The following is a 27,804-nucleotide window of genomic DNA, read 5'->3' on the forward strand; positions in this document are numbered from 1 at the left end:
TTCAATAGAAGTCTCTGGGGTGTGATAAAATGCTAGTACAAAGATGCGCAATAATCTGCCAATCTCAAGATGCTACCTTTATTGAAAAGGGTACATTGTGGGAAAAGTTGAAAGCACGTTTTTAAGCAAAGCTGCTATCTAGAAGAAAAAAACGTCACAAAGGGAAAAGGTGGTTGCTTATCTACAAACTATAATAGACGTATTTTATTTAGTGTGTATCATCGTGATGCTCCACTAAGGCTGATCAGTTCCATATTCACAGATTATATGATATTCAGACGTATGTGTATATTTTAACACTTTCATGGATGCTTAATATTGCAGGCTGATGTAGCCAATTCTGCTTAGCAATAGCCATAATGGCAAATCAGTCCCAGCCCCAGCAAAGCCTACAGTCTACAGTCATACTATGGTCACTTTTATCAGCAGCCAATTAAATCTGCATGTTTTTGGATGTGAGAGGAATTCTATGTAGACACGAGACTTGGGGAGAACATGCAAGCTTCTTGAAAAGAGTGCCATCTCATACCTGTCCCGTTTTTAGAGTGACCGTCCCTCTTTTGACAGCTCAACCCGCAGTCCCTCATTTATACTGGAAAGTCCCATTTTTCTCTGCACTGAACAGCCAGAAAAAGTAACAATGTTTCTAACTTAATTTCCTTTTGGCAGAGAGCCCAGAACAGCCGCCAGGTGCAACTAAGACACTTTGTAACAATTCTGAGATAAGCAAATAAGTAATTGTAACAATATAAGATAACCGGTCCCTTGAGAACAATTAGACACAGCTTAAAGGGCAATTCACCTTCATTAGCAAAACTGTAATAACTGGAAAAAAAACACAAAAATATGTTCAAACTTTCATAACCTGCATATTTTGTAAAATGAACATGGTAATTAGGGGGTGTGGCCACACAAATGGGCGTGGCCAATCATTTTTTGCTGTGCTACGTGCACCAACTTTTTTTCCCCCTTTTTATTTCCAAAATGTTGGGAGGTATGCCATCTCAAAAAAGGAAACCAAAAACTAAATGTTGATAGGAATTTTAGGCTAAAGACGGGTTTGAACACTAATGTCGAAAACAAATTCAGTTTTTCATGGATTTTCCCTAAAAGAGATTGTATAGACATGCTGCTTAGAGTACAGCATTGTTTTAGGTTTGTATTTTTATTTAGACGCATGATTGTATTGCTTGTGTCAGAGATCTCTTGAGGTATTCTCCATACATATAAGGCTGCTTATGGTCATAGAGCCAGTGCTTTTGCTATATTTGAAGGTTGTCTGTGCTGAGGTTAGCAGTCTGCAGTAGAATATGGTACAATAAGTACTGTTTTAGGTACAAGATCTCCTATTTAGAAAATGGAAATACTCCCCAAAATAATTAAGTAAATATATATTTTTTTATTTTTGTTTTAATCTGTTCCATCCCTATTTGTTTCTGATGTTACTGCTACCTAGCTGCGTGTGTAACCACATCATTCTAGGGATGAGCACTTGTATTGTTCATTTATCTGAGTTAATTTAGTAGTGTATGCGTTAGTATTGTGGGATCTGTCCAAAGAGCTTCCATAACTCTTTTGTGATGTTAGTGCTCTCCTACTTTGTAAACAGAATGTCTGTAGAGCGGATCATGAAACTAGGATGACTGAACCATCCCCACTACAAGCTTGTAAACTGCATCTGCTCCCTCTTATTTATGGTCACAGAGTTAAAATATTAGAATGAAAGAGCTGTTGCTTCATAATAATGAATCTGTTGAGTTACAACTTAATGCCCACAAGTCCTATTCCAGTAACTAGGATGGGGAATGGGCTATGGGCTAAACTTTCTCCACCACTTGATATTAAACCACATCACACAGCAGTATGCTGTGTTGGAAGCTGCAATTGAGCATCTGAAGATCTCCTATTGTCCATCACAGAGTTAAAATGTTAGCATGAAAGAGTTGTTGCTCCATAACGATGCATCTATTGTGTTATAAAGTATAGGTATGTGATCCGTTATCTGGAAACCTGTTATCCCAAAAGCACTGAATTACAGGAAGGCCATCTCCCATAGACTTCATTATAATCAAATCATGTTCCTTGTTCCTCTGTACTGTAATAATAAAACAGTACCTTGTACTGTATACCAACTAAGATATAATTAATCCGTATCACTCTGTGATGATAATTAATTGAAATTATTTTAGAAAACTATTTGAATTTATTTTAGAAAACTCCCCTGTGGAAATAAACTCTAAGGGGCACATTTACTATGGGTCGAATATCGAGGGTTAATTAACCCTCGATATTCGAACGATTTTTAGTTTGATTCAAAGTCAAAGGTCGAAGTAACCAATTCGATGGTCGAAGTAGCCCAAAAAAGCGTTCGAAATTCGAAGTATTTTTTATTCTATTCATTCACTCGAGCTAAGTAAATGTGCCCCTAAATATGAGAAAGCAATGTGTACACTCTACTAGATGTATCAAGGTATACTTCATGATCAGAGGAGGAGGATATAACTGGGAATATAAAACCAGTCAGGTTAAAGGTACTTATCAATCTGGTTTCATTTATTTAAGGCTTCATATAATATCCTCTTACAGATTTGGAGGTTATTTTCAGTTTTCTGCTTAATTTATGTGAGAGAACACTTCAAATGGTTTCTTAATTTTGAAGATGACAGATGGAATGTAACTGTATAGTTCAAACTCCTTTCAACTGTTAGGATTAAAATCATTTTCTCTCTCTTCCATGTATTATTAGGGCCCAATATAAATGATATGCGTATCGCTCTATGCGTTACTGGAGCACACTCACAAGCTCTTGAGATGATTACTCAAGGCTCTCAAGTTTGATTTCCACAATGAATGGTGCAGTAAAGTATAACTTGTTAGGACATTTGCTCCAAATGCATCTCAATGAGACATTTAATGAACTTCTCCCTCAGCAGGAAGGTGCTATAATGATTATAGAAATGGAATTTTTAGCTGATGGCGTTGCCGTGCCATGTAGAACTTCAGCTGTAGTAAACATACGTAATGAGGATATTTTTTTATTGATTATAATTAATCTGATTCCATCAATTAAGCACATTGTGGCCAAGCCTATCTGAGATTGGTGTGATCTGGAAACTAGAATTCAGGTTTTTTTTTTCTTTTTTTTCCAGTTTTTTTTTAATAATGTAAAAGAAGAAGACAATAAATTTGCTTGTGAGGCTTTAAAGTATAATTTATCTCTTCTGTTTCATTAAGATGGTTAATGATAATAATACATGAGTATCATTAAACCTTTGAATATATTTTTTTACGCAAAAACACACCACTTATCGTCTTGTTAAGCCTCCCCCCCCAAAAAAAAATGCCCACATGAAAAAGCCCATTGGTTCATTTTTATTATGTTATAGAACAGTCAATTCACGACTCCCTTTTAAAAAACAAATGCTCTGTATAGCTATAAATGTATTGTTACTTTTTATTACCAATAGTGATGGGCGAATTTATTCGCCAGTCGCAAATTCGCTGCGATTTTGCGTGATTCGCCGCCAGCGAATACATTTGCGAAACGCCCACGAAAATTCGCCCGAAAAAATTCGCTCGCGTCTAAAAAAATTTTGCCGCACCAAAAAAAAAAAAAAACGGACGCCGGCGTCAAAAACGGGCGCTGGCGTAAAAAAAAACGGGCGCCGGCGTCAAAACGGGCGCCGGCGTCAAATTTGCCCATCACTAATTACCAATCCTTCTATTCAGGCCCTCGCCTATTCATATTCGAGTCTCTTCTTCAAATCAATGCATTGTTGCTAGGGAAATTTGGACCCTAGTTACCAGATTTGTTAAGATGCAAATTGAAGAGCTCAGAATATCCCTCTACATCATACTAAAAGATATCTCAAAGGTGAACAACCCCTTTAAACACCATTACAATTTACCCCAGCTGCTAATGATGAGATGCCGGATTTTCAGATTCTGACTTTTCCATCCTCGGGGTTTAATAAATTCCAAAAAATAATTTTTTTTAATAGTCCAATTTTATTTTAAAAAAATCAAAAATTTTTGTGATTTTTGCATTCTGGAGTTTAGTAAATAACCCCCTTGGGGTTTTTACACATGGGTGTTATATTACCCTAAAAGTGTAAGAATAAGTGGTCTAAAAATGAGGTTCTACAGATGTTGGGCTATGATTCCCAGCATCCTTTTACTTTACTAGGGTTTAAAGAAGGCTGCCATTTGTAGTTCAGAAATAAGCAGGGGCCAGTGTTTAATCTGAAGTAAAATAGTCTCTCACATTCATGGACCACTTGATGGTATTATACCAAGCAATATGAATAGCTTCACTCAGGAAAAAATAGGGGCTATTCTGGTCTCATCACATTTAGATGTACCCTCATGACTCAAACAATAACCACTTGTAGTTTGCAGTTTGGGGCCAAAAAATGCATCCACCAGTGGTGACAGGTTATTTCTAAAAAAGGCAAACCCATGCCCCAGTATGCTTTGCTAAAATTCAGAAATTCTGTTGTTGGAAATAAACTTTATATATTTAAATTTTGCCATTTGCATGTACAGTATGGGATGTGAATACATAGCAGAAGGAACACTAGCTATTATTTGTTTATTTTTATTATTTTGATTTAATCTTAAAAGGCCAATAAGTCCTGTGCACTTTCTAGTATCGGCATTTAGAGTGAAGAGACTAAAAACTAGGGATGCACCAAATGTACTATTTTAGGATTCGGCCAAATCCTGAATCTTTCATGAAAGATTTTGCTAAATCCCGAACTGAATCCAAACTCTAAAGTGCATATACAAATTAGGGCCAGGAAGGTTTAAAGAGAACGATGTGCTATGCCTGTGGTTAAAAATGTTTTAACTTCCTTGTTTGTGTGCCGAAAAATCATGTGACTTAAGGATTCTGTATGGCCGGGCACTTACAATCAGAATCCTTGGTGAAAAAGGCCGAATTCCTAACTGAATCCAGGATTTGGTGCATCTCTACTGCAAACCCAATGGGTGAGCTTAAGCTCAGGGAAGGGAAAAATTATTTTTCTTCCTAGGATTCCTTGTGCTTTGCATCATACATAATCAGTCACCTCTTGAAATGAATATGTTTCAGTTCTTCAATATCCAAAAAATAGAAAAGAACCCCCACTAGAACAGACTAAACTCAGGCAGTCACAAAGTATTATTGACACACTTATTTATAGTTAGTTAAATAGTAAACACTTGAATAAACACCACTAATCAGTGCATGAGGCTGAATATGCCACTTATTAAATTGTTATAAAGTGCTGTGCAATAAGTTATAAAGTGCAGTGCAAAGGATTATTAGTGAGGAAATTGAAAGGCCAAGTTTCTTCTTTCCCACATTAATATTCGGCAAAAGTGATACCAAAATTGATCACCAATTTCTAAATTACTAGTAATGCTAAAAGAAAATAAGTTGATAGTTATAATAAATTGACTAAAATGAAATTATTGAATACATTAGATTATAAAGTGCTACAGTGCTGAATGAATTTAGTAATCCTTCCTAATTAATAAGGTTCAATTTTGGTATCACTTTTGCCGAATATTAATGTGGGAAAGAAGAAACTTGGCCTTTCAAGCTCCTCACTAATAATCCTTTGCACTGCACTTTATAACTTATTGCACAGCACTTTATAACAATTTAATAAGTGGCATATTCAGCCTCATGCACTGATTAGTGGTGTTTATTCAAGTGTTTACTATTTAACTAACTATAAATAAGTGTGTCAATAATACTTTGTGACTGCCTGAGTTTAGTCTGTTCTAGTGGGGGTTCTTTTCTATTTTTTGGATATTGTGAAATTTTTGAATACTGACTGCAGTCAGACCTCCACCGGAATTAGAAGGATAAAAACCAAGGGGTGATTCGTGTTTGTATTTAAGTCATTATATCGGGGGTTTTTTCCTCTGTTCTTGATCCCTTATTTAAAATGGCCACCTGTATTGATTTAACCAAGGAGTTTGATACCATAACTTCTAATAGATTAAAAGATCTGGATTTGATATTTGAATCACATGTTTCTAATAATTCGGGGGGAAATGTTGAGCTTAGGGAAACATTAGATACGTTCGAAGGGTTAATGACCAAACAATGTAGGTCCTGGTGGAATCTCCAATTCTTCATGAAATATAAAATGAAGGGCCTTATCCCAAGAGGGCTAAGGGTACAAATTTTTCCAACCTTTGAAGCACCAGGTCCTGAATTTAAGGAAAACTGGGAAACTATACTTAGCGAATGCTCCTTCAAATTAATGGACCTCCTAATAGCTGAGGAGGAAAAGAAGCTTTCCCTAGTAGAAGGGCAAATTCAAGAGGTCCATACTAAGATGGATAGAATTGTAAATCATGGGGAATCATTACCTAGATATGAGTCCATAATGAAGGGCATACAGAAACTTGAAACATCACTTTTGGATACTAAAAAAACGAAACTAGCCAGAGATATTAAAGATTATTCATCTAACTTGGTCTATAGATGGACACATAGGAACATAAATTTCCATAATAAAACTGTCCCAAGACCCAAGCGGGTCATAGACCACTTGAATAGTAGATCCAGTGTAGATCCCCGTGTAGAAGACCCTACTCATATAGGAATCAACAATACGGTGGGAAGAGACAGTACTAGTAACAATACGGTGGGGGAAGGGAGCACTAATTTAGGCTCCAGACCCCGAGGGGATATACCTACTTCCCAGTATCCTATTTTTTTAGGACAGGGGAGGAATCCACCAGATACATCCCAAACTGTGAGCAACCCTCAGAAGGATCAATATTGGGGGAAGGGGAAAAGCAATCTGAGGGACAGATCGAAAATGAATTATACATCTACCAGGAGCTACCAAAAGAAGAACAGTCATTAACTGTTATCAATTTATCCAGTCATATTCTCACACCAGCCCATTTAAACACACTCAGTAAGGGCCTTTCCTTCTCACCCACTTTTCAGTTGGATATTTTTGAGACCATTAAAGATCTCAATCTATTTGCCAGGAAATTGCTTTTAAAAAAGTTCTTTGGAAAGGATAGAATTGATGAAAATGAGGCGTTAACAGATACAGAATTAAGAGCTTTACATGATTTAGAGGAACTGCTTCAAGAAAGTCTAGATGATACTATAATTAATACAAGCAGAACTCCTCCATCTGATGAATGGAAAAAGAAACTTAAAAACAAATCTGTATTCACCCCTGCATCAAATATTTGCCCAAATGTGGGTATTTTTCTAAACATGGTCATTGGTGATATATTAACCATTTCACCTCATATTTATGAAAATAACACGAGGGATGAATATAAAGCAATTAAGGATATGAAAGACTGGCATGATATACAAATCAAACCTTCTGACAAGGGTGGTAATATCGTATTATGGCCCAATGAGATGTACTTGAAGGAAGCTGATAGACAACTATCTTCTATTAGCTATAAGGAAATCCTGGGGGATCCTACTGACAATTTTAAATGTAACTACAATAAGATGTTAGAGCAAGCACTGAAGGATAATCTAATATCCAAGAAAGAGAAAGTGTTTTTAACAGTAGAGAGTCCCAGGGTAGCTACATTCTACTTGCTTCCCAAGATCCATAAAAATCAGTTAAATCCTCCTGGGAGACCCATTGTGTCTGGGAATGGTAACCTTACTGAAAAAGCCAGTCAATATCTTGATCTCAGGATAAGACCTATGGTGGAACGTTTAGAATCCTACGCGAGAGATACATTGGATGTTCTATCCCAGATTGAGGAAATGGAAGAAAATAAATCAATCTACCTCATGACCCTGGACGTAGAGTCTTTATACACATCGATTAGACATGAACTGGGTTTAGAGGCGTTAAAATATTTCCTGACAGAATACATGGGCGAGGATGAATTGATGATAGAATTCTTATGTAAACTTATGAGTTTTGTGTTGAATTATAACTATTTCACATTTAACAGTAAATTCTATCTACAAATACAAGGAACCGCTATGGGCACATCATGTGCCCCATCATATGCTAATTTATTTTTGGGTCATTGGGAAGAAACTGTGGTTAAGAAGGTGATGTCATCATATGGGCCTAAAATCCTTAAGTGGATTCGCTATATTGATGACATACTGGTGGTGTGGGAAGGCACTAAGGAGGAGGCTATAGATTTTGTGACCAAACTAAACGATAATGATCGGAACATTAAGTTAACTATGGAACTTTCCGCGAAATCGATTTCTTTTTTGGATCTCCATATAGAAGTAACTAATGATGGAAAGTTGGTGACAAAAAACTTTAGGAAAGCAACAGCTACTAATTCCCTGTTGAGTTTCTCGAGTTTCCACCCATACTCAGTAAAAAGATCTGTCCCTACTGGGGAATTCCTCAGACTCAAACGTAACTGCTCGTCTCTTGAATATTTTAAAGAACAAGCTAAGGATCTAAAAATCAGACTTAGACAGAGAGGCTACTCTGGAAAGCTAGTAAAGAAAGCTTATCACAGAGCACTAGTGGCAGAAAGAAGTGAGCTGTTGGTCATAAAGAACAAGACACAAGAACCTAACAATACTGTAAGATTTATAACTACCTATAATACTAATAGCTCACAAATACAGGCAATTTTGGATAAACATTGGCCAATACTCCTGGAAGATAATACCCTTGGATCCAAACTGCAAGAGCGAGCAGCAATATGTTATAAGCGCAGTCCCAATTTGAGAGACATGCTCACAAGAAGTCATTTTCAAAACTCACGGAACAAATGTCAAAAAAATTATGGGTGTTTTCCCTGTGGGGACTGCAACATGTGCAATAAGTTACAAAAAATCATTACCTTTGTAGATCGTTTTGGTAAGACCCACAGGGTTAATGACTACATAAATTGCAGGACCCAAGGTGTAATCTACTGCATTGAATGTCCATGTAGGAAACAGTATATAGGCATGACCACACAGATGTTAAAAACTAGGATGCAGCAACACTGTAGTGCCATTAGAACAGCAGGAAATGGCAATAAAAATGAAAAAACTATCTCTACTGTAACTCAACATTTTAAAAAAGTACACCACATGGATCCATCAAGAATGAAATTCTGGGCCTTGGAGAAGGTGGAAATGGGAATTCGAAAAGGAAACCTTGAACAGGCCCTGTTAAAACGCGAAAGTTACTGGATCTTTAAATTAAATACGGTGTCCCCGAATGGGATAAATGAAAATAATTTATTTACATCATTCATTTAATAAATCCCACATGAAACTGAAAAGTTTTTTAATAATTTTTATTAATTTTATAAAAACAAGAAAATTTTAGTTCACATGATAAGCTACATTTATGATTTTATGAATTTCATTTAATCAACAATTAATAAATATAATTTTAGGAATAATTCATATATGTAGTCAATAAGAGCAATTAATGGTTTTTTAAAAAAAGTTATAAAAACAAACAATTCAATTAAAAAACAAGTTACCTAGATATGAGTCCATAATGAAGGGCATACAGAAACTTGAAACATCACTTTTGGATACTAAAAAAACGAAACTAGCCAGAGATATTAAAGATTATTCATCTAACTTGGTCTATAGATGGACACATAGGAACATAAATTTCCATAATAAAACTGTCCCAAGACCCAAGCGGGTCATAGACCACTTGAATAGTAGATCCAGTGTAGATCCCCGTGTAGAAGACCCTACTCATATAGGAATCAACAATACGGTGGGGGAAGGGAGCACTAATTTAGGCTCCAGACCCCGAGGGGATATACCTACTTCCCAGTATCCTATTTTTTTAGGACAGGGGAGGAATCCACCAGATACATCCCAAACTGTGAGCAACCCTCAGAAGGATCAATATTGGGGGAAGGGGAAAAGCAATCTGAGGGACAGATCGAAAATGAATTATACATCTACCAGGAGCTACCAAAAGAAGAACAGTCATTAACTGTTATCAATTTATCCAGTCATATTCTCACACCAGCCCATTTAAACACACTCAGTAAGGGCCTTTCCTTCTCACCCACTTTTCAGTTGGATATTTTTGAGACCATTAAAGATCTCAATCTATTTGCCAGGAAATTGCTTTTAAAAAAGTTCTTTGGAAAGGATAGAATTGATGAAAATGAGGCGTTAACAGATACAGAATTAAGAGCTTTACATGATTTAGAGGAACTGCTTCAAGAAAGTCTAGATGATACTATAATTAATACAAGCAGAACTCCTCCATCTGATGAATGGAAAAAGAAACTTAAAAACAAATCTGTATTCACCCCTGCATCAAATATTTGCCCAAATGTGGGTATTTTTCTAAACATGGTCATTGGTGATATATTAACCATTTCACCTCATATTTATGAAAATAACACGAGGGATGAATATAAAGCAATTAAGGATATGAAAGACTGGCATGATATACAAATCAAACCTTCTGACAAGGGTGGTAATATCGTATTATGGCCCAATGAGATGTACTTGAAGGAAGCTGATAGACAACTATCTTCTATTAGCTATAAGGAAATCCTGGGGATCCTACTGACAATTTTAAATGTAACTACAATAAGATGTTAGAGCAAGCACTGAAGGATAATCTAATATCCAAGAAAGAGAAAGTGTTTTTAACAGTAGAGAGTCCCAGGGTAGCTACATTCTACTTGCTTCCCAAGATCCATAAAAATCAGTTAAATCCTCCTGGGAGACCCATTGTGTCTGGGAATGGTAACCTTACTGAAAAAGCCAGTCAATATCTTGATCTCAGGATAAGACCTATGGTGGAACGTTTAGAATCCTACGCGAGAGATACATTGGATGTTCTATCCCAGATTGAGGAAATGGAAGAAAATAAATCAATCTACCTCATGACCCTGGACGTAGAGTCTTTATACACATCGATTAGACATGAACTGGGTTTAGAGGCGTTAAAATATTTCCTGACAGAATACATGGGCGAGGATGAATTGATGATAGAATTCTTATGTAAACTTATGAGTTTTGTGTTGAATTATAACTATTTCACATTTAACAGTAAATTCTATCTACAAATACAAGGAACCGCTATGGGCACATCATGTGCCCCATCATATGCTAATTTATTTTTGGGTCATTGGGAAGAAACTGTGGTTAAGAAGGTGATGTCATCATATGGGCCTAAAATCCTTAAGTGGATTCGCTATATTGATGACATACTGGTGGTGTGGGAAGGCACTAAGGAGGAGGCTATAGATTTTGTGACCAAACTAAACGATAATGATCGGAACATTAAGTTAACTATGGAACTTTCCGCGAAATCGATTTCTTTTTTGGATCTCCATATAGAAGTAACTAATGATGGAAAGTTGGTGACAAAAAACTTTAGGAAAGCAACAGCTACTAATTCCCTGTTGAGTTTCTCGAGTTTCCACCCATACTCAGTAAAAAGATCTGTCCCTACTGGGGAATTCCTCAGACTCAAACGTAACTGCTCGTCTCTTGAATATTTTAAAGAACAAGCTAAGGATCTAAAAATCAGACTTAGACAGAGAGGCTACTCTGGAAAGCTAGTAAAGAAAGCTTATCACAGAGCACTAGTGGCAGAAAGAAGTGAGCTGTTGGTCATAAAGAACAAGACACAAGAACCTAACAATACTGTAAGATTTATAACTACCTATAATACTAATAGCTCACAAATACAGGCAATTTTGGATAAACATTGGCCAATACTCCTGGAAGATAATACCCTTGGATCCATACTGCAAGAGCGAGCAGCAATATGTTATAAGCGCAGTCCCAATTTGAGAGACATGCTCACAAGAAGTCATTTTCAAAACTCACGGAACAAATGTCAAAAAAATTATGGGTGTTTTCCCTGTGGGGACTGCAACATGTGCAATAAGTTACAAAAAATCATTACCTTTGTAGATCGTTTTGGTAAGACCCACAGGGTTAATGACTACATAAATTGCAGGACCCAAGGTGTAATCTACTGCATTGAATGTCCATGTAGGAAACAGTATATAGGCATGACCACACAGATGTTAAAAACTAGGATGCAGCAACACTGTAGTGCCATTAGAACAGCAGGAAATGGCAATAAAAATGAAAAAACTATCTCTACTGTAACTCAACATTTTAAAAAAGTACACCACATGGATCCATCAAGAATGAAATTCTGGGCCTTGGAGAAGGTGGAAATGGGAATTCGAAAAGGAAACCTTGAACAGGCCCTGTTAAAACGCGAAAGTTACTGGATCTTTAAATTAAATACGGTGTCCCCGAATGGGATAAATGAAAATAATTTATTTACATCATTCATTTAATAAATCCCACATGAAACTGAAAAGTTTTTTAATAATTTTTATTAATTTTATAAAAACAAGAAAATTTTAGGAGTTCACATGATAAGCTACATTTATGATTTTATGAATTTCATTTAATCAACAATTAATAAATATAATTTTAGGAATAATTCATATATGTAGTCAATAAGAGCAATTAATGGTTTTTTAAAAAAAGTTATAAAAACAAACAATTCAATTAAAAAACAAGTTCAGACATAATGGTGATCTATATAAATAAATAATAAATGCTCCCCAATGTCCCTGTGTGTATGGAAGCCCTTGATGTGGTAAGATTAATGCAGGATCTGCAAGTAAAGAATTGGAATGAGTAAGGGCGAGCCATAAGGGGTGTCACGTCTTGCGAGATGGCTCCGAGTTGCGGCATGAGTGTCATGGCAACGGCGGCACCAATAGGAGGGAGGTACACGCACTCCTCGCGATAGGTGTAGTGGAAGCGTGTGAGTACGCGCGATCTCGGGGTGAGATCTCGCGAGAACTGATTGACGTGACGCAAGACGCGGAAGTCCCGGTTACTCTGCCTTCTCCACCTTTGTGGTGTCCCAGGGATAGAACAAATTAGGTAGTAGTTTTGGGACAACTCCACCTTCTCTTTTTTCAATTTCCTCCTTTCCTCACGAATTTGAGCATTGATTTTTAGTTTTTATCCTATCTAATGGCAGCCTAGTTAATTAACGAATTGAACCTTATTAATTAGGAAGGATTACTAAATTCATTCAGCACTGTAGCACTTTATAATCTAATGTATTCAATAATTTCATTTTAGTCAATTTATTATAACTATCAACTTATTTTCTTTTAGCATTACTAGTAATTTAGAAATTGGTGATCAATTTTGGTATCACTTTTGCCGAATATTAATGTGGGAAAGAAGAAACTTGGCCTTTCAAGCTCCTCACTAATAATCCTTTGCACTGCACTTTATAACTTATTGCACAGCACTTTATAACAATTTAATAATAGTCTTCTTTCCCACATTAATATTCGGCAAAAGTGATACCAAAATTGATCACCAATTTCTAAATTACTAGTAATGCTAAAAGAAAATAAGTTGATAGTTATAATAAATTGACTAAAATGAAATTATTGAATACATTAGATTATAAAGTGCTACAGTGCTGAATGAATTTAGTAATCCTTCCTAATTAATAAGGTTCAATTTTGGTATCACTTTTGCCGAATATTAATGTGGGAAAGAAGAAACTTGGCCTTTCAAGCTCCTCACTAATAATCCTTTGCACTGCACTTTATAACTTATTGCACAGCACTTTATAACAATTTAATAAGTGGCATATTCAGCCTCATGCACTGATTAGTGGTGTTTATTCAAGTGTTTACTATTTAACTAACTATAAATAAGTGTGTCAATAATACTTTGTGACTGCCTGAGTTTAGTCTGTTCTAGTGGGGGTTCTTTTCTATTTTTTGGATATTGTGAAATTTTTGAATACTGACTGCAGTCAGACCTCCACCGGAATTAGAAGGATAAAAACCAAGGGGTGATTCGTGTTTGTATTTATGTTTCAGTTCTTGTCCTGTAAGGATGAAATAGGTTTTTCCTAATCATTTTAATATTTCCTCTTTCCTTTCCAGACCTATTCAAGCAGGTGGCAAGCTCCACGGGATACTGTGACCAGCGGAGACTGGGCCTGCTTTTACATGATGCAATTCAAATTCCCCGACAGCTGGGTGAAGTGGCCTCTTTTGGCGGCAGTAACATTGAACCCAGTGTCCGAAGCTGCTTTCAGTATGTAAGTGCTTCATTTTTTCCCATGACTGTCTTTGCATTCATGTATTTAAATTTGATACAGGAAATAAATGCTCTTTAATTTTCTTCCCGGGGATTGTTTCTTCGAATTTCTCATTACAGCTTCCTAATCTGTGCCTTGGCACTACAGTATGGGAGGCTTTATTTATTTTTAATTTGCTAACTCTGTAAAAGGATTTCAGCCAGCTGCAATCCTTATGTTACCAGAGCTACAGGTCCCTACTAAAGGATAGCCGTTATTAAAGTATATTTGGATCCTTTATGAATTAGTTGGGAAAGACTTAGTCCTGAAACAAGTTGGCTCCTTTCACTTTTACTATTTGTATTGTTTATTGGAAAGACTCAGAGAATTACATTTTCTTTTATTATTCAAAATAGAGATCCCTGTAAGATTGCTTCTAGTAGATGTGGTGTGGTGGAAGGAGGTTTATTTTTTTACTTATGATATGAGGTGTGTTTGTGTAACACCACTTAGGCTCTGGTAAGAAAGGGTAAGTAATAAGAGTTATAGGGTTCCTTTGTAGGCTGAAAATGTACCTTCAGCATGTGTCCTACTGAACGCCATTCTGCATTTAAAGCATGCTGCTAGACCTCTGCTGAAGTTACACAGGTGAATATTCTTCATTAAAGGGCATTTTTGTCACAGCACTGCCTCAACAAGCCATAGCTGAGGGAATACTGCTATGCAGTATGCAGCCTAACAAATCTCTATTTTCTCTGGAATATAATACAGACTCAATTTTTACCAGTGACCCAGGGCAAGCTATTTTATCACGCCGTGCCTCCGTTTACTAAAGTGTAATTGGGTGAAAAGCAATAACTTTTAATAGCAGCAATGCTCCATTCTAAACTCGCCTGCTTATCAGATGTTACCATTCAGTGTAAATGTTTGCTCGCATTTATAGATGTGAAAGTGTTTTTCTTTGGGAGATGCCATGGTGTAATACAAATCAGATGTTTGAGCATAGAATGAATGCTACAGTGGCCTGAATGGAATTGTATTTCTCAAAACTGTAAAGTAAACCTGCTGTATTTGTCCATTTATGTCTACCCACTATGTTCTATCCAGGATCTACAAGCTGATAAGTCGGAACCTACTCATCATCCGAGGCACTGATTGAGATAATATGCCTTCGGTTGATGGGAAATGCAGCAGCAAATACTTTACAGGATTAATGGAAGTTTTCCCCACAAGTACAGAACAAATTTAATTGCACATATTCTTCTTTTCTGTAATCTTTTCTGTTAGCGGTATACAATATTTTCTCTAAAAAGGAAAAAGAGTGAGTGCGGAAAAAGGAAAAGATTAGCATTAGGCAGGAAAGAGAGTGACTGCTGGATTATTTTTTTCCCTGTGCAAATATTAACTCATTCTTTTTATTTGGCATTGACATAAAAACCATATGAATGTAATAATGATACAGGTCCATTAGCACAAGCATTATGCAGGATTGCCTTGCATACTAGATATAGGAAAGTACAGTAAAACTAAATCAAACAGTTTTACCGCGGATCTGATCGAATCAGTAAGCAGATGGACAAGTCCATCAGTCAACTAATACATGTAGTTTACAAAATACATATATTGCAAAAAAAGAAAATTCAACAAGGTTAGTAGCATAGTGGGTGTTTTTTTTTTTTACAAAATGAATGCGCACTGGTTATAAACAATATTTTATTGTGATGATCTTATGACATTACAGAAGAGTTGTCTTGGGTTTTCTCTATGTATAAGACTTGACTTTTAGGAAGGAGAGGTTCACTGTGTGGGTGGCCTCACTTAAGGTGTAGCTGGAAAGTTGCCCAGTGTGAAATTTGCCAAGGAAAAATAATTTCTAAATACAGTAATAATATAAGTGCCAACATATTCCATAGTGCTGTATATAGTGCTGTATAATAAATGGGTTTATACTTGTACCCATAACATACAGAGTTACAAACAAAGTAACCAGTAACAAGAGGTAAAGAGGTCCCTGCCCAAAAAAGTCTAAAATATTCTCCAGATATCCATATTTTACTATCACAGCGTGCTCTTTGTCTTTCTGGAAGGTTGGGTAACCATGTGTTACCAGCAGTAAACGTTATCTCTAGAAAATAAAAAGAGCTATGTTATGGAAATTCACTTTTCATGACACCATTTTACATGCACATATATATTCAGTGAGATATTACTGTAACAATATTACATCATGGGTAATACATTGCCAGGTCCTTTTTGTTTTTTTTCTACATGGATTTCTCAAGTTGAAAGTGAGTGCTATTTATTTGTTTTTCTCTCTCTGCTAAGTAGAATTCATACGTGATGTAGGCTCTGGTGCTCTCAGTCTGCGTATTTTTGCAGACTGAAAGAAACGGATCCACTCCGTGCCTCCCCTGCTCCATTGTTCCGCGCATGCACACATCGGAGAGGTCGCCTTTTAGTGTATTTGGGCTGAGTTCCAAAGCATGTGTCCACATCTAATGTAAATTAATGGATCTTGGGCAAGGAGCAGATCTGCTTCTACAGCTTTCAAAAATACGCAGGCTGAGAGCCTACAGCTACGTGTGTGGACGTCCTACTATTGACTAGAGTTAAACTCAATCCATAGCTTTTGGATTCAGCTAAGCACTGAATCAGTTTTAAAAGAATTTGGGTATTCAAATGACTTCTGAATAGAATTGGTCCTAATGCTTCATATTTCTCGATCTACTGATGCCTCACAAAATCCCCTGAATGTATAGCATGTATAAGGTGTACAGAGATATGGTAATGGAATGGTTGTATATGTAGAAGGGTCTAAAGTGAGTCAATAATAAATTAAATCACACCTCTTTTCAACCTAAAAATTTTTTAATATAATGTGTAATTTATTGAACTTTGCTGGAAAACCGACCATAAACTGTGTTCCACATAAGTGATGGTATTTTAATGCACTGGTCCATTTATATTAATGAATATTGTCTGCTTTTACTCTATAAACAGCTTAATATGTTTAGTAGGCAAATTCAAACGCTCTGAATAGAACCATCCCTTCAATATTGTATGCTGGCCTTGTGCTGGGCATGCTTTTGTTTCTACAAGCCATTAAGAACACAATAGCAGTTTTCTGTGTGTTGGCTAAAAACCAAGTAAAGGATTTTCTCAGGCAGGGGATGTTGTGGCACATATGTTAATTAAATTGTGAGAGAAAGTCTCAACAATTATGACGGTCTCTTGTGATTTTTGCAAAATCTGGGGGTCTCATTGCATATTTAGCCTTTGTATAATAGGTGATGGCCATTTATGCTATAGAGAGAGAGAGATAATATGAATATAAATATATGAAGGGTACTGGAAAGATGGTGCTGCCCTGTATGTATTATATATATATATATATATATATATATATATATATATATATATATATATATATATATATATATATATATATATATATATATATATATATATATATATATATATATATTGTGGAAAGGGAAAGAAATAGTGTGTGTGTGTTGCCAGTTCTTTTATACATACTGTATTTACAGATACATCTGTTACCAACCTTGGTCTCTGGAAACTCATCTATAATAGAGTAACTATAAAATGTTCAGCTCACATTGTCACATGCTTGCATTAAAGTTTGATAAACTTCATAGTCATCACATTAAAGCCATCTATCAAGCGAATGCGGTTCCAGTGAGGTTTTCGCAGGCACAAGTGCCTAATAAAGTGTTTTCTGCTTCCCTTATACCAATGAAAATATATGTATTATAGAACCTATAATACAGTTAAATAAAAGTCCCAAATGCCCCATGACCAAATTTCGTACGCATGATACATTTCCTTGAGGACCAGGTCTATTGCCTGGTTAAAGAAACAGGTCAAACTGTTTAAATACACCAAAATCCTGGACAGCGCCCTCTTCGGATCATATCAAGGAATCGCTTGGTCATCAAATCATTGGTAAAAAAACTTGATTTTATTTAAATGTTAAACATCTTAACAAACTGTTAAACACTGCGCCATGAGGTCTGACGCGTTTCGTATCACTGGTCTCTGATTAAAATTGAAATGCGATTCCTTGATGTGATCCGAAGAGTGCGCTGTCCAGGATTTTGGTGTGTGCAGTATTTCGTTTCCCTTAGCGACGGACTCAGGGCGGCTGCACCTGGGTCACAACGAAGTCCGGGTAAGACCATATACTTTTAAATATTTGGGAAGCTGAATCTGGTGACTTTACGAGGGGTCTGGGGCTTTGTGCACCTGGACCAACAGAATTGAAGGGTGAGCCTAAAACCGGCATTAAGCGCAATTAAATAAATAAATTAATTAATAAATAACAAATGAAGCAAAAGTGTACCGCAGGACTCGTAGGAGAAAAATTCTTTTGAATCCTAATAAGCAACGCTGAAAATTCTTTTTTGTGAAACTGTTTAAATAGTCTACAGTGGTTGGCTAAAGAGGATACTTCTTCATTTTTCTCTAGACAAAATTGTCCCAGATCAGTTCCTTCTGCTTAACTGAAAGGCTTATGGCATAAAGCCATACCTGTTGGGGTCCTCTCCGGAAGAACTGTGACAGTTGCGTGTGTGTGGGGGGGGGCTTTTCAAGCTTTCTGACATGATAATTGTTATAATCTGATATAATGGAAATTGGCCCACTACATTGAAAAAGTTAGATATCATTGTCTTAGAAAAACGACATTTTATATAACCTTTTTTTCTAAACCTAAATGAAATCATGCTTTTTATATTTTCATATAAGCACATTTAAACATTGTGTATGTATTGTGACACAGAAGAGCCTCATGAATAATGGTTTTACAAAATTCTTTCTCATGTACAGTATATGTTTCCAAACCTTATTATAATATACATGTGCACCCTACACAAATTGATAGTATTAACATTTTATTTATTATGTTTGGCGAAGCATCTCTGTTTATAAGTAAGCCCTAATGTTGTAGGGGGGTTATTTATATGTTAATGTGGTAACCAAATAACTATTTATTGTAACAGTTAAGGAAATCACAGCTGTCCTTTTACTCATCAGTCAAGTTTTAGGTCAGCTAGGGATATTCTAGTAATACACTATACAAGGTATTTCTAGAACATAAGGAGTTTAATTGTTACCTGGGCACTATCTGCTATAGTTTTTATTTCAGAAGATGTTAATATTGTAAAGTCTGAGGCTTAAAGGACAATAAGAAAGGGAAATTCACTTGGGGGTCGGGGGCAATATGCAAGGCACTCCTTGTGAATTCAATCATTATTATGTTCCATTTGAGAAAAAAATTCCAGGAGGAAAAAAAAGTAGTGTAGCATGACCATCCTCCTGGTCATCCTTTGGCTGACTTAGACTGGAGCATGTGCAGTAGAGTAAATAGGCCACCTTAAGCATTTGAATAACTAGAACTGGAGATTTGGTCTCATTTCACACACACATTTCTGCTAATTGGTTCTGGTTGTAAGCATATTTAAAGGGGAGCTATCGCAAAAATGAAAAATTAATATAAGCTTCCTCATACTGAAGTAAGCAACTTTCTGAATACAATCAATTAAACATTCTGCATTGTTTCTGAAATAATCAAGTTTATATTCAGTATTCCTCTCTCAGCATCTGTTTCTCTTCATTCTGTCTTTGTGGAGCAGTTGGGTGACAGATGAATGATCCAATATATCTTATGGGGGGGGGCTCCCTTTCCTAGCAGATGTATTAGAGCTCGCTCAAATAACTGATTGCAGTACAAACAAAATCTAACAAAATAGTTGCCTTTTGCACAAATTCTGCATTTAGAGAGAAGTGATGCAGCCCCCCTATAAGATATATTTGTTTATTCATCTGACACCCAACTCTGAATGAAGACAGATGCTGAGAGAGGGATAGTGAAGATAAACTTGATTATTTCAGAAACGGTACAGAATTTTTAATTGATTGTATTTAGAAAACGTCTTATTTCAGTATGTTGAAACTAATATTACATTATCATTTTCGCAATAGTTCCCCTTTAAGGAATTATTGTATCACGATAAAACATCACTCATCGATTTGCTGGCCAGTCTTGCTTTCTATTTCTATTATATGCTAAATACGAAGAGCATTTTAGTAAATATTACACCCTCGCCAAAGAAAACTATATGATGGAAATGAACTGTCTAATCATTGATTTTCATGGTCTTTCAAATAAAAATCCATTTATAAAACCATATAATGAAAAGCAAAAAGCAGTGACTCTTTATTTTCCTAGAGGGAATGTATGGCAATCTGAAACATGCTGATTACACTATTGTGTAGTGCGGATGAATAAAAAAACACTCTTGTTTGTTTATTTGGCATATTATGTGGTCCCTTGACATAAATCATGTTAGCCTTTGGAGAACAATAATACTTTCTGCTCAACCCCCCACTTTAAGCTAAGCATTGCTGTAAATGTCATCAGAACAGCTCTACCCCTGCTTCCATTTCACTCAGGCTTCACGGGGCCCTGTTTGTATGGCAGAGCAAATGAATGTGACTGTATTTATAAAGCAAACACAGGCTTCAGAGATCTCTAGCTTGGTGTGTGCCCACAGGGAAATGAAAAGCAGAAAGCAAACCCATGTTCTGTGTAAGAAACCATTATTTTAAGGTTACAAGTCTGTAGTGGCTTTGTCTGCTTTACAGATTTCCTCTTCTTCATTATACCTTGCAAAGATGGCAATTGTTCTAGCCAAGTGGAGATTTGCTTGCATTTCAAAGAACTTTTGTAAGGTGTTACTGTGTAAGATAATAGACAGTAAAGAATTGCTAGTGACATTTAAAGTTACATTTGATAGTGACATTTAAAGTTACATGATATATAAGATTGGTAACATCACAGGCATTAAAAATGCTTTATATTCCAAAAAATGTCTATTGTAAATCAAGCTTCAATGTAAGTAATGATATAGGGCCAAAAATGAATATAGCAGGTACTTCTCAACCTACATTTTATCTGAGATGGAGGTGGCAAAGTTGACATCATGCAAAAGACATTAGTGTTTTTCCAAAATCTAAGTTTAAAGTTGAATGTCCGTGTCTCTGGTGTTGAGTCTGGCAGCTCAGTAATTCAGGTGCAGATTCTGAACTTTTACAGTTTTGCAACATTTAGTTGATACTTTTCTCAGCAGCATCTCTGGAGTATTAGCAACTATTGTATCAATTCTAACAGCTGCCTGTAATGAAACCCAGAGATTCTGCTCAGCAGGGACAAAAAAAAAGAAATGTATCAACTAAATGTATCCATTTAGAACAGTTTACAGGGTCGGCGACCCCCCTCCCAGAGCTGCTTCAGAAAGTATTAGCAACTATTGTATCAATTCTAACAGCTGCCTTTAATGAAACAGAGATTCTGCCCAGCAGGGAAAAAGATAAGAAATTTAGCAACTAAATGTATTAATTTAGAATAAGTTACAGAGACCCCCCCCCCTTCCCAGAGCTGCTTTGGAGGGTCAAAATGACTCTTTACACTTCAATATTAGGAAAATGGTCACACATAAAAAATAGAAAGTAATTGGAAAAAGTCTTTATTTCTGGTGAGTTATCTGAAACCAACCGAACTGAAAAATGTGTTTGAAGGTAAACAACCCCTTTAAGCAAAAATAAACTTGAACATTGGATGTAAACATTCACCATCTAAAAGCTGGCAAGGTCATGTAGAAGTCAATGGTTGTCCTAGGCAAAGCTTGTTCTTTTGGTTAATTTGAGGGTTTTTATCGGGAAAACTCAATCAATTTGAGTTTTTTCAGGACATGAACTTGATCATTAGAGGTTTTTTTTTCCTGTCGTTTTTAATTCAAGTTTTTGACATTCAGATTTTTTCATACATGCCCAAACATTCGAAATTCGCATTTATCCGAGCTAGAAAAACCCTCACACAACTCACAAATTTGATTCTTGATAAATATGCCCCCTAATGTAGATTAATATTTTGAAAATAATTTTTTTTGTGTCTATATCACTTTAAAATCCATTCAAATATTTTTTAGTGTTTTGAATATTAGGTTAGCAGTTAAGTGAATTTGTATGTATGTGTTGACATGTAGAAAGGCTCTATATATAGTTTGTGTGTGGGGGGGGGGGCTGTCATTTTTCCCTTGATTCTGTCACTTAGCAGAGGTGCAGAGTAATCTGAATGTATACAGGAACAAAGGATCAGCACACTCCATTTGAGTGTAAGTAATTATATTGTCAAAACATGGCACTGTAAATCTGCCTTCCAGAAAATATACATTTGTTCCCTGGGAGTGATCTATGATGCTTTGCATAGAAATAGTGCTTTGTGTACCCAGTAATACTTGGGGTATTCGCAAACTGAACCTGGAATTGCACTGTGGAATGCTTGTCTGAAGGCTTGTCACTATGTATGAACAGTGACAATTTATGACCATGCTAGAAATATAATTTGCTCATTATATTGACACAGCTGTACAGGTTTGTGCTATAAGTTCAGCCTGTTTATGTATATATACCTATTTCTGTCTTTAAAGGGGTAACCGTCACCCAAAAAAATAATTCCAAATCCTATTTTATCATGTTAGTCAAGCAAAATGAAATTTAATCACACTGTAAAAAATGTTTTAATCTTGTTTCCTTCCGTCTGGAATAATTATAGCAAGCAGGCAGGAGCCATTTTGTGGACACTATTATTAAAGCAAGCCTTGCATTATCTCAAAATCTTGTTTGTGCACCAGCATGGGGGACCTGATGTCCATCCCCATGCCCTGGCTACACAATTAAATGATGAAGAGAACAGGGGAATGTGGGGAGTACAGTTACATCTAGGAAGTGCTGAATGGAAAGTGAAAGTAATTGCCTGCCCCGCCTCTATGCCTAAGGCATAGAGGATGGGCCCAGCAATATTTGATTGATAGCTGAGATTTTTAAATGAGTTTACAGCAGCTATGAATGCTTACACAAAAAAATAATTTGGGTTTTATGTTTAATTTGAAAAGGCCATTTATTATACAGCTTTCTATGTCTGGGTGACAGTGACACTTTAAAAAATGGATCAATCATTGGGCTTTATAAATTGTGAAAAAAATACATTTATTGAATAAGCATATCCATCTCTCAAGGGTACTGTTCTCTTAAGGGCCATCATATATGTGTATACATGGAGATACATATATACAGGTATAGGATCCGTTATCGGCAGGTAAATTTGTAGGACCGTGTTAGCCAGTAAAAAAAGCCAGTAAAAATGTTACAGGGCAACCCTTTTGAAATAAAAAATAACAAAAGTGGTATAAAGGTGATGCCTTTATTGGCTGAATAAGATAATCATAGTAAGCTTTCAGAACATTTTAGTTCCTTTTTTTTTCCCCTTCTTTTATCAGCTTGAAAAAGGAACTAAAATGTTCTGAAAGCTTGCTATGATTATCTTATTTGGCCAATAAAGGCATCACCTTTATACCACTTTGTTATTATTTATTTCAAAAGGCTTGGCCTGTAACATCTGTTATCTGGGAACCCTTTATCCAGAAAGCTCAGAATTACAGAAAGGCTCCATTATGATCAAATAATCAAAAAATATTTTAGAAATAATTTCCTTTTTCTCTGTAATAATAAATCTGTTCCTTGTACTTGTTCCAAACTAAGATATAATTAATCCTTATTGGAAGCAAAATCATCTTATTTAATGTTTACATGATTTTCTAGTAGACTTAAGGAAAGATCCCTTATCCAGAAAACCCCAGGTCCCAAGCATTCTGGATAATACACTTCATGGGTCTAGTTTTTCAAACCCACACCCAGACTTCCACTTTGACATCTTTGCGCTGCTTGACCCCAGATGTAACATCTTTTTAAAGGGGAATGACATCAAATCTGTCTGACTTAGCAAAATTCTTTCATTTTCATAATCAGGGGCGTAACTATAGAGGAAGCAGACCCTGCGGTTTCAGGGGGGCCCAGGAGTGTAGGGGGCCCAGTGAGACCCTAATTAATTAGCAATTTTAATATATCTTGGTAAAATAGGCCAACTTATAAATATTTTGGGGCCCTAAATTGAATTTGCTATGGGGCCCAGTAACAACTAGTTACGCCACTGTTCATAATTTCATTTTTTTTTTTCAAATTGACTCCCAGGGACAGCCAGCACTGTCAGGTGAAATTTGTTTTCAATGTGAATCCCAACCACTTCGAGGGAATCCCCCAAGTACCACACCTGTTGCAGGGCTTTAGCATATACTGTAGTACCTACATAGCGCATTTCTGTTGAATGACGGGGGAAACAATGGCTCATGTATGGTTTTAGGAAACACAAAACCTATATATGTGGTTTGGAATGTGGCTAATAATACAAGAAGTGGTAGAGTCAGAAAACTGAGTACTGAAAGGACACTTCCAGAAGAATTAAAAAGAAGTGAAACAATACTTTTTTTTTTTGCTGGACCTACTATCATCTTTGTTCTTTTCAAAGAACAGGCACAGTTTAGATTTAAGAGCAGGGAAGCCCATAGCTGAAATTACATGAGGTGAGTGGGGGAAAAAAACTGTAGCCAGGCAAAGCAATATATTTTACTTTTGTGGGGCAATGAACAGGTTTACAAATATTTTCTTTTATTCTGACCTGCAAGAGCCCAGAAGTGATTCCTTTATTTAAGTAAAATCCTTGGTGCCTGCCCTTTACTAGATTTAGAGGTCATCTAGGAAATTGTACCAGCAGCTGAAAGAATGATCCGCAAGAAAGGCTTATTGTGACCTTGACCAGCTCTCAGCCACGTGATGTTTAAATCTTCTAGCAATTCCCAGCAATTTGATGCATTTTAAAAGAGTCCCTCTGAAGCAAGCTCTATGGTTTCTCCGTACAAATCCCATTGAGTAGTGCAGTCATCCAACCTTTGTGACAATAAACAAATTAGTATTGATTGTAGGCTACAAAATAAACCGGATATATATTTTTCTGAATTATGGTTTTCTCTGTGTGACTTTTTCTGTATTTCTAATTTATGCTGATTAACAAAAGGCAGCCGGATGCTTTTAACGTCTCATTTTAATTCAGGTTGCAACATGCAGCGCCATTCAGTATTGAATGTATCTTTTCCTATTAAAATATGCATATTAATCAACTGCTCTAATAATGTTCTGGAATACTGATATCAGTGGAACTGGAGTCCCTAATGGCTGCTTCATTATGCCTCCGAATCTATGTGCATTTCTGTGTTTTTTTCCTTTACTGTAATAATTTATCTCCTGCACGCATTTTTTAGAATATTATAATTCATTTACATTAGTAGGACAAATCATTCAACTGAACAAAGAAAAACAGTATGCTAATGTTAGTGCATTTTTAAACATGACAATCAAATACATTGCACTCTTCCTACATCCAAATATATCAAACATGCTTCAGTCTAGGTGACAGCTTCAGAAATATCTTCACAAAAAATATGAAGTTCTGGGAAAATCTCTGGATTTTGTGCTAGAGAAGACTTTTTATTTCCAGTACACAATTTTAATCAAGTTTAAGGTGCCACTTTTACATAATGTTATAACAACCTCTTATCTTATTCAGAACAGATATTTGGGATATGATATATTAACACAGAAAATATTGTACTTTAGCCTTATGCATGATTGTTTTTGTTCTGCTGCAAATGCATCATCAGAAAAAAACATGAAAACAATTTTAATGTTACTTGCATCAACATATATCTGGGATTAGTTATGATTTTTAAAGGCAATGCAGGTATATCTATTGAGGCTTGACAAGTGTCCCCATTCCTAGCCATACTGGAATGTGTACATTAAACCATGAAAATGAACCTTGTAGATAGCCTTTTTTTAGCACTACGGGGTAATTTATACATCATTGGTTATGTCCAGTGATGTAACTACCGGGGCTGAGATTGCACCCAGGCCAGCACTCCCCCCGTCCCGTGGTGCCTGTCAGAGCCAGGTCCACATCTTGCACCTGGACTCTCCCATTACTAGTTACTAGTCTTTCTGTCTAAGCAGCCAAATGTTATAAATCCAGTATTCGTTGCATCCCTAAAATGAACATTAAAAATCTGTTTCATTTTACTGACAATCAAGGTGTACATTTTTTTCCAGGCTAATAACAAACCAGAAATTGAAGCAGCCCTATTTCTGGATTGGATGAGGTTGGAACCACAGTCCATGGTGTGGCTGCCAGTGCTCCATAGAGTAGCTGCTGCTGAGACTGCCAAGCACCAAGCCAAGTGCAACATCTGTAAGGAGTGTCCAATTATTGGTTTCAGGTAATGCAAATCATTTAATGGTGTACATATTCTGTAAAACTATATTCTGCCTATTCTTTTAACTAAAAAAAACCCCTCTTTTTTCATTTTGTAAAAATAGACCGTTGTTCTGTTTTTGGCTTTGTCTACTACCCTCTCTTTCTACCTCTGTACTCAGGAGAGTTTTCGTATACAGATAATGAGCTCTGTATAAACAATCCTTTCTCCTGCCAGCTGCAGTTTGTGTCAGGCTTTCAGATAAGGAGACGTTCATAATATAGTGGCTCTTTTGCAAACTGGTCGTTTGATTAACTACCTTTACCTCCTCCCACATTTGTGCGGCAAGAGCTAGGTAGTTGGAAAGCGAACTAAGTTCCCATTTTCAGTTTAATGCGAGAAATGTTCGGTGTTTACAGTCATCTTTGACCTGATACGGAACTTCTGAAAGAAACTGACCTCTAAAGATAATTGCCACTACTGTGTATACCCTTTTAGTAAGGATATATCACCCCTCGCATTAGCAACTGTCAACTGTATGACCCCCCCCCCAAGAAAGCTGACATAAGTCTCGCACAACTCATTATGTGTGCTTCCTCAGAAGTAGGCCAGGGATATTTTTATTCTGAGAATGATAGAGTCCTTTAATCTACAATGGTGTGAATGTTCTTTTTATAGTTTTCAAGAAAATTATATCCCACCATCCCCTGAAGCAGTTTATGTGGCTTGTTTTCCATAAGATGTTACTTCATATTCTCACCAGTTTCTGTGTTTAACAGAACATTAGTTTTCTTTATGAGCACCAAGCTGAGTACACAAGCCTTTTAAGGTAGAGGGAGGTTTAATTTGTTCTTAGCCAATAACTCAAGTGCCCCTAATTAAACATCGGCACAACTGCTTAGTTGGCTGCTCATCTGTCTTGCCCAAATCTCACTGGGAACAAAATGAGGTTAGAATCTAAAATAGAAGCACTGCTGGGCAAAAAAGTAATTCTGACAACAGATACCCAACCGAAGCAAATGCAGAATTATATTTGGCTATATCTTTTGCTTTCTTCACAAAACGATTTGGGGTTTATCTCTGTGCATTAAAGAGAACGGCATAGCAAATCTAAGAAGATTCCCTTTACGGTAATACAAAGCGTTGGTTATTAAGCTTCCCACAGAGAAATATCTTTTCATGCGTTGTTTACCCTTTGTATTTAATTGAAGCAACATGGGAAGCCTTTCTTCATAAGCTAAGAACCATGAAATCAGACCTTGCTTATAGTACTTCTTTAGTTTATTTCTGCAATGAAAAATCTTATACTGGGCGATTAAACTGGATTGTGAATTCATTTTGGCCTCTTTGAGTAACAAAAGCTTTCTCAGTTTTCAGTGACAGTAGATGATCCCCACAGCCTCAAAATAGTTGGTGCAACAGAAAAAGATATCCAACCCACACTTGATAATGGAATCCAGAGCTTGTTGCAGAGCAGTATCTGGTTGAAAATTTGTATTGAGTTGTGGACTCCTAATGGTGCTCATTTATGAACTGCCAACTGCCCT

The 27,804-nt window shown here is 36.3% G+C and overlaps 1 protein-coding gene across 3 annotated transcripts in view; it reads left to right on the forward strand.

Moving 5' to 3' along the window:
- Positions 1-27,804, forward strand: part of dmd.1.S (dystrophin, gene 1 S homeolog) — a 935,293-nt gene that overhangs the window by 863,144 nt on the left and 44,345 nt on the right. For all 3 annotated transcript variants that reach the window (XM_041584187.1, XM_041584188.1, XM_018249734.2), the window contains 2 exons: positions 13,900-14,057; positions 26,115-26,281. In XM_041584187.1, coding sequence (XP_041440121.1) covers positions 13,900-14,057; positions 26,115-26,281 — 325 coding nt within the window. The remainder of the gene's footprint in view (positions 1-13,899; positions 14,058-26,114; positions 26,282-27,804) is intronic.

Source organism: Xenopus laevis, chromosome 2S (assembly GCF_017654675.1).
Source record: "Xenopus laevis strain J_2021 chromosome 2S, Xenopus_laevis_v10.1, whole genome shotgun sequence".
NCBI lineage: Eukaryota > Metazoa > Chordata > Amphibia > Anura > Pipidae > Xenopus > Xenopus laevis.